The following is a 7,915-nucleotide window of genomic DNA, read 5'->3' as shown; positions in this document are numbered from 1 at the left end:
CAGATGAAAGCATTAGGGGTGACATATTTTAAAGAAAGAATATTTCTAATAGAAAAAGTATTTGGATCCTCAGTTAAACATTTTTTGAAGAAATATTCCTCATGGCAAGGAGTTTTAAATAGAAGAATGTTCTGGTCCCCTAAACTTACTTTCTTGCCTTCTCTCCTTTCTGATTAAAAAATTTACTGTTTCTAAACCTTCCTTTTTCCTACCTATAAAACATAACACTTTTATAAAAATGTGTCACATGAGTTTTATACACAAGAAAATGTTAATGTAAGAAAGATTGTTACATTATTTGATTTAGGAAATTGACTTAATTTATACAATCTGAATTTTTAAAAATTCTTTATCCATGTTCTGGCCTTTAACATTTGTTTCCTTGATATAGTTCCTTGTTATATAGTTTTGTAATTTAAGTTTATGAAAGCTTAAATTACTTTAAAGCATAAAAGAACAGAAAGCAAACTTAGATTAAGACAAATAAAATAAAACAGACAGTAGGGATATCAATAGATTTACTTAGATCCATTCACTTAGCATCAATGCATAACACATTCCAAAAGCGAGCATATATTAAATTTAAAATGGATCATCTTAATTGGATTCAATAATTGCATAAATGGTCAAACAATTTTCATTTTCTATGTTTTGGGCCATGCATTTCATTCCTTATTGGTTTGCTTTATTGAATTAACATAACAATTATTTGTTTTAATAGGAATGGAGAAAATAATCATGAGAAAGAGCAGTGGTGGAGAATATACTTCTTACTGCTGCTGCACACAACATATATGGCAGGTGATGATACCAAACAGCTGATTTATGCAGAGACCTAAATGGCACATCTTGGCACATGTGGATAAGTATAATGTTTAGTAATCTAAAAAATGAGAAAATATTATAAAAATAGAAGAAGTAGAAAACCCTAGACAAGTTAAAATACAGAAAAATTTTAAGCAAAGTTATTTGAATCAGGCAATATTTAATATATCAAATATTAATCTTAATAACTATGTATAAAGTAATCTAAACCCAGGACACTAACCATGCCAAAAGACAGCTGGCCTCCTGACAACCTCACAATCCTTTGCCAGGATTAGTGTTCTCTGATCACATACTTGGGCACCCCCTGGTTACAATAGTACTTGTTTATTATTGAGATTATAAAAATAACCATTTTCTAAATGATTACACATAGTAAATAAAATTAGAACTATACATAAGGATTTGAATAACTGCAATTTCTTTAAGGACCACTTGCAACTTCTTCTGTCTGTTTCACAAACCTGCAGAGGAGAAATGAAACAGAAGAAAATGTGCTTAATAACATGTTTACATTATAGCATATTAAAAAAGAAAAATTGCGATTTTAATGCTTTCCTCTATTGCAATGAACTTTTACAAGGATATTGACATTAGAATATTACCTCTATTAATCATATTTGCAGCCTATATATCAATTTCTGATATCTGTATAAAATTCTAATCACATTAGATGGTGATATGGCTAGGCTTTGTGTCCTCACCCGAATCTCGTGTTGAATTACAATCCCCATAATCCCAAGGGAGATACCAGGTGGAGGTAATTGAATCATGGGTACGATTTCCCCCATGCTGTTCTTGAGATAGTGAGTTCTCACAAGATCTGATGGTTTTATAAGGGGTTCCTCCCTGTTCACTTGGCACTTCTCCTTCCTGCTGCCTTGTGAAGAAGGTGCCTTGCCTCCCTTTTGCCTTCTGCCATGATTGTAAGTTTCCTGAGGCCTCCCAGTCATGCTGAACTGTGAGGCACTTAAATCTCTTTTCTTTATAAATTACCCAGTCTTGGGTATGTCTTTATAGCAGTGTGAAAACAGACTAATATAAATGGCAAGGGAAATAGTCATGTTTCTAGCATATTTTACATGTTTTTTCTGCTTTGTGTCATAGTTATATTTAATGTTTTTGATTTGCCAATGTAGACCATAAACATTTTGAAGGAAGACCTTCAATCTCCATCTTACTCACAGGACCTGAAATAATGCTTTGTGTGTGGCATTTGCTCAGTAAATATTTATTTGATGCAAGAGAGGGAGAAAAGTTAGAGAGGAAGAGAAAGAGAGGGAGAGTCTGGTTGTTTTTTGCACACACTTTTTGTTTATCTGGAATGCTTTACTTACTCCAGCCAACCCCAGCTAACTCTTTTATCAACTGCATCTTTCATTCCTTTAGGCCTCACTCTTAGACATTACTTTCTCTTGACCCTTTGACTACTAGTCAAGACAGAACTCTCCTGATGTGCATACTTACCCTCATACTTCTATAATCACCATCAGCAGCATTTTTCTGTAAATAGCTGTTCGCTGTGTGTCTTCTCCACAATTTAGTAAGTTCCATGATGAGAAAACCTATGATTGGTGCTGTATCACCCATGATAATGACATGTGCTATTCTCTGACAGTAGTTACTGATCCATTATAGGTTTTAAATATGAATCACATGCGTGACAATTTACTTGGTTAGAGCTCTTGAACTGAACAGCAGTATGCCTGTACATCATACAAAGCGCACTTGACAGGCTGAGGAAGAGAACCATGTGATAGTTCTGTACCTATATCCTTAATATATGTCTCATCCTTCATAATGAATTCATAGCTTTCTAATGTACAGATTGCTATAATTTTTCTAATCAATCTCTTTTTTGGTTATTAGGTTGTTTCTATTTTTTACATGCTTTCCATGTTTTCTTGTAAAATATGTTTCATGCTTTATTATAAAACATATGGCAATGAACATAATATTATGATAGCTATATCATAGTACATTGAAGAAATTATTTATTCAGGTAATGTCCTAATGCAGAATTATTGAGTCAAGAGCAATTACAGCAGAGCAAAATTAAATGAGCAGAGAAGGGTAACAGTAAACTCCCCATTACTCAAGGTGTTTATGTAGAGTCTGGGTATACAGGGGTACTGGCAGGGGTACTGGCAGGGGTACTGCAGAGAAAAGGTGAGCATTAGTTAGGGAAGGAGTGGCTGGTTCTAAATTCTTTCCAGTTTGATATTCCGTGATTATGTGAGCGGTAAGGACAAGCTCAACACCTATGCTTTTCTCTGGAAAATACTTAAGAGATGACAAAGTGATTTATATTTTATCTTTGTGTATCCAGTTCATAAAATAGCCTCATATTCATGGACATGAAATTGTTCTGAGATCCTATAACTGCAGGGGATATATAATAGCACCATGGCCTATATGTGGGAGAATATGTTTTTCAGCCCATATATATCTAGAAGATACTATTTTTTCCTGCCGAGGAGAAAGGGTTTAAAATCCCCATCCTCCCACCTTAGCAAGGGAAAATGCAGACTAAATGAGAACTCCAAAACCTATAGAACACACACACACACACACAGAAACACACACACACACACTCTCTCTCTCTCTCTCTCTCAGGAAATCTTATAATCTTATGCAGTTACTTGGAGAAAATCCTATTCTTATTAGAGGTCATGAGGATTATGTATTTTTTTAATACAAATCCTGAGCAGTTTTAGAAGGTACCCATCATTACCTGACATTGATATTAAGTGCCCTGAGCAAACATACCAGAGTAGACCAGTGTAGGACAAGAAGAGCATGGAACGCAAAGAAGAAGATCTGCAGAACCTGCACAATGAAAGAAACAGAGATAATATGCCAGGCCAGAAAAAATCATTGATTAAATACCATTCCCTAGCACTTTTAACCAATTTCTAGTGAAGATTAATTGAAATGAATATCAAAACTATATTTATAGTATGTAGTGTGCTGCAATTCTAAATTTTAACTGCTTAGTAGTGTGTATATCCTCATTCCATTATTCAGTCATTTTCCACTTAAACCTCTGGTAATTTTTCCAATAAAATCTAAGGCAAAATGCCCCTCCAGATAGTGTTCTGGATATGCATATAGTCTGTGTGAAGATCCCATAAGAATTGCAGTCATAATTGTGATGCCCAGGGTGGGTTAGGCAGGAAAGCCATGGTCTGCTCTGCAGACTGCTCCCCTAACACAGCTTATTCAGCCCCAGACAGGTACATGCTACTTATTGTGATGCTATAAAATTATAAATTACTATCATATTATCAAGCTATATGATTTCATGAGGTAGTATATCTATGTGTGTGTCTGTGTATGTATATATGTGTATATATATGTGTGTACACATATATATGCAAACACATTATATTGTCTAGTTCATAGCATTATAGGCTAAATGAGATTCCTCTGAACCCAGCCCTGAGGCAGAAGAATATAAGACTATCTTTGAAGGAAGGAAAAAGTAGTGCCTAGTGGGGAAATGGGGCATGACTATTCTAGTTCAAAAGAGTGGCAAAATAAAACAGAGGGTGAAAGCAGATGAAATAAGAAAGATAACCAATTCCACTTGTCTGGAAAAGAATGGAAATAGATGAAGTTCAAAGTTTCCACAGCATCTCTTGGAACACTAGCCCTACAAGTTGTTAATCTAGATGATTCACAAACAAATGGTTATTGGTCAAATAATTCTGGACAACATCATACTATATCTGATTTTTTAAGGATCAAAATATACAACAGCACATTAAAGATTCGTAGAAGTCCTACACTAAGGAAAATGATTTAACCTGATATTTACCAAAGTTATTTTATAACAGATTTTTATAGAACACTCATTTTTAAAAATCCTATAAAGCATTCATTGGTTAAGTGCTACTTCAACTAGAATGAAATGGCTTATTGATTTGGTTGTCATTTCATACATTCTGCAGCAAAATGGAAAAAAAGCATGGATTTTATATTCCGCTAGACCTGAGTTTAAATTTTATCTTCACCCTTTCCTGTATAGGTCACCTTGAGGAAGTTAGCATTGCTCAGCATCCTTCACAGAGGATGGTTCTAAGCAAGACACCTTTGGAAGGATCAAGTAATGGGCATTTAACATTTTTCAGTATTAAAATTTAGATGAATACGAACTAAAAGAATATTTGGATTGAAGGTAGAGGTTGTATATAGAAGGTAGATGCTGGATACAGCTGGAGAACTTGGTGAATTGTTAGAAATCTTATACATGGGAGGGTTTGAAATAAAATAATGATCTATTTATGTTCGAGTGTTCTTTGCCACCCAAAGATGTTAAAGGTGCTGGCAAGGGAGTGGTTGAATTCATGCTCTGTATTAGTGGTTCTTAAATTTTAGAGTGTATAAGAATCAGCCACAGGGCTTTTTAAAACACAGGTTGCTGGGCTCCAATATCAGAGTTTCTGATTCAGTAGATCTAGGATGGAGCCCAAAGAAACTGTGCTTCTACTAATTAACAAGAGATGTTGATGCTGATACTGCTGGTTTGAGAACTCCACTTTGAGCATCACTGTTTCGGTGTAGCACAGACCTTAGAGTGAAGGATAAACTAGCTGTGGTCTTACTCACTTAGAGATGGACGAGTAATCAAGTGTCTGGGTACCAAAACAAGACTGAAGTGCAGGTTTACTAGAAAATGAGGAATTTTAAGGGAAGGAGGTTTGTGACAGAAAGCAGATTACAGTAATGTAAGACTTTAGAGTTGGATACTATTTCACATTTGATAAGAAAAAATATATATACAGCCTACGAGAATAACTAGATTTGAGAAGCAAGGAATTATAATGGCAGGATATTGGATAAGTCACCCAAGTAGGAGTTAAAATTTTCTGATGAAAATAGTTGTGGTAGAGAGGAAAATAGTGAGCCAGATGTAAGCATCTCACAGGAATGAAGAAAAGTGATTGGTAAGACTATAGTGACCAGGACGAGAACAGAACAACAATAAATGGTAGGAGCCTTAAAAAAAGAATTTCAGGTAGAATGTTGATGCTAACTCATGATGCTTGGCACAGGGCAATGGAAAGAAGCAACAGCTTCCTCTGGAGGAGGCTAACAGGGACCCAGTGTTTTCTAGGAGGTACTCATTTCAAATAAGATAAAAAAAAAACCATATAAAGCATTATTTTAATACCACCGAAGAACAATCAATTTGCCAGTCAAGTTCCAGCCTCATAGAGCATGGTGCAAAGATCTGGAAAATATTCAACAATACAAGTTCAGGCTAAGACTTTATTTTGATGAGTATGGGGCAAAGGAGGGTGGCCAAGGATAACAGAGAATCAAAAACAGAATTAACTGATTTCAAGTTTCTGAAATAAACTCTGTCATAAGGCTTTTCTTGCATGGAAATTACTAGGCATTCAGCCTGGTACTGCTTCCTTCTCTTTTGAAGTAGGACTCCCCCATACTGGGGATAGCCCATTATTTCCTATACTTGTGGGAATGTAAGAAATGAAGCAGCTTTGATGGGGGAAACAACAAATAAGAGAGTGGCCATCAACTCTGAAAATAAAGATAATATTATGGATTAGAACACTATTTCTTCTTGAGGATAACATCATATGCTACAAGTTTTTTCAGAGAGAAATAGCAAAATCAATCTCCTAAGGCAATGCATGACAAAGCACGTGTTGGGATTAGAGTGAATTCTATGTTGATGCACCATGTTCATTGCAACTCTGATGAACTATGTTTACTACAGAAGAACAGCACATTGAACATATGATATGTCATTGAACACATCCTGTTTTCTATCAGATATCAACAAACCACTTATTACATGCATGTATCTGTGTTTCTAGAGGTTATGACCTCCCAGAATAAACAGAAGATAAAGATAGAGACTTAGGTGTGGCCACTTCTCAAGTGATCTTTAAAAGTTACGTAACCAATTTGAAATAAATTTATTCATTTATTCGTTCATGAAGTTGATTCACTAAATATTTGTTAAGTAAAAAAATTATGAATGCATAAATATCTATTAAGTATTTGTTGAACATTTACAATGAAAAATAGGGATTTTAAGATTAAACTTTTCTTAATAGGCTAATTTTTTATAATTAGGTAGAAGTGATGTATAAACTATAAAGCCTTATATAAGTGGTAGAAACTTAAAAAATTTTTTTAAAGTTTTCAAATGGATAATCCTATGTGTCCTAATATGGAAGAGAAAGTCACATACAATTTATGTCTAAGAACACAAGAAAAAGCTATGCTTTTGGTCTGAAGAATGTTTAATTATACTAAAGATGATATACAGTTTTGAGATACTTAGTCAACATTTCAAAACAAGTCATTTTGAAGAAATTTGGCAGCATGCTTTGAGCAGTTGTTGTACTTTTAATAGCTTACCATAGGATTGAAAACATACTTAATGTAATTACTAGATGCTATTTATTTTATTCTGTCAAAATTCTAATTTTTGTGTTTATCATATATGGCTCCCTTAATTTTCTGGATGACTTTGCTTGTAGATAATAATTTGGAACACTGTAAATATAACTAAATCAAGTTGAAGTTTCTATTAAAAGCAGATTTTCGACTCAAATGTATTACTACTTCAGTTTCTTTATATGTTGTTTTCCCTTATTTTCTTATTTTATAGTGTTTTCTTTATGTTAAAACTATTTCAGTGTAGAGTGAGATCATTCCTCTCTTGATGTTATCTTTACACCCATCCCTCCCACCCTGAAAGGTTTATTTAGCTTTTAGGGACACAGTGAAATTTCGGAGTAGAGGATATGGTCTTCGGCTAGATTTGAATTTAAATTGCACTTACTAATTCTGTATTCTTGGGAAAAAATATTTAACAAATCTGAGTTTGTAAAATCATATTAATAATGCCCATACAATAAATTGTCACAGGGATTAAATAAGATACCACTACATGGCACATAAGAATCAAAATTTAATACATGTTACTTCTGTCCCATTTCCTCCTCCTTCAGAAATGCATTTGTTTCTGTATAAGCCTTAAAATGTTAATGGCTCATAACAGGCTTTAAGGAGAAATAGAATACTGTAATTCTAAATATCTCCCTAAAAG

General features: G+C 34.1%; 1 protein-coding gene across 3 annotated transcripts in view; it reads right to left on the bottom strand.

Moving 5' to 3' along the window:
* Positions 1-500: 500 nt before the first annotated feature.
* The window catches only part of C7H8orf34 (chromosome 7 C8orf34 homolog), a 481,075-nt gene continuing 473,660 nt past the window's right edge, over positions 501-7,915 (bottom strand). For all 3 annotated transcript variants that reach the window (XM_023222402.1, XM_023222401.1, XM_023222400.2), the window contains 2 exons: positions 3,595-3,654; positions 501-1,289 (listed from right to left, as the gene is read on the bottom strand). In XM_023222402.1, the coding sequence (XP_023078170.1) occupies positions 1,282-1,289; positions 3,595-3,654 (68 nt within the window). In that variant the 3' untranslated portion in view covers positions 501-1,281. The remainder of the gene's footprint in view (positions 1,290-3,594; positions 3,655-7,915) is intronic.

Source organism: Piliocolobus tephrosceles, chromosome 7 (genome assembly GCF_002776525.5).
Source record: "Piliocolobus tephrosceles isolate RC106 chromosome 7, ASM277652v3, whole genome shotgun sequence".
Lineage (NCBI taxonomy): Eukaryota > Metazoa > Chordata > Mammalia > Primates > Cercopithecidae > Piliocolobus > Piliocolobus tephrosceles.
This window is presented reverse-complemented; position numbering and strand designations above follow the sequence as displayed.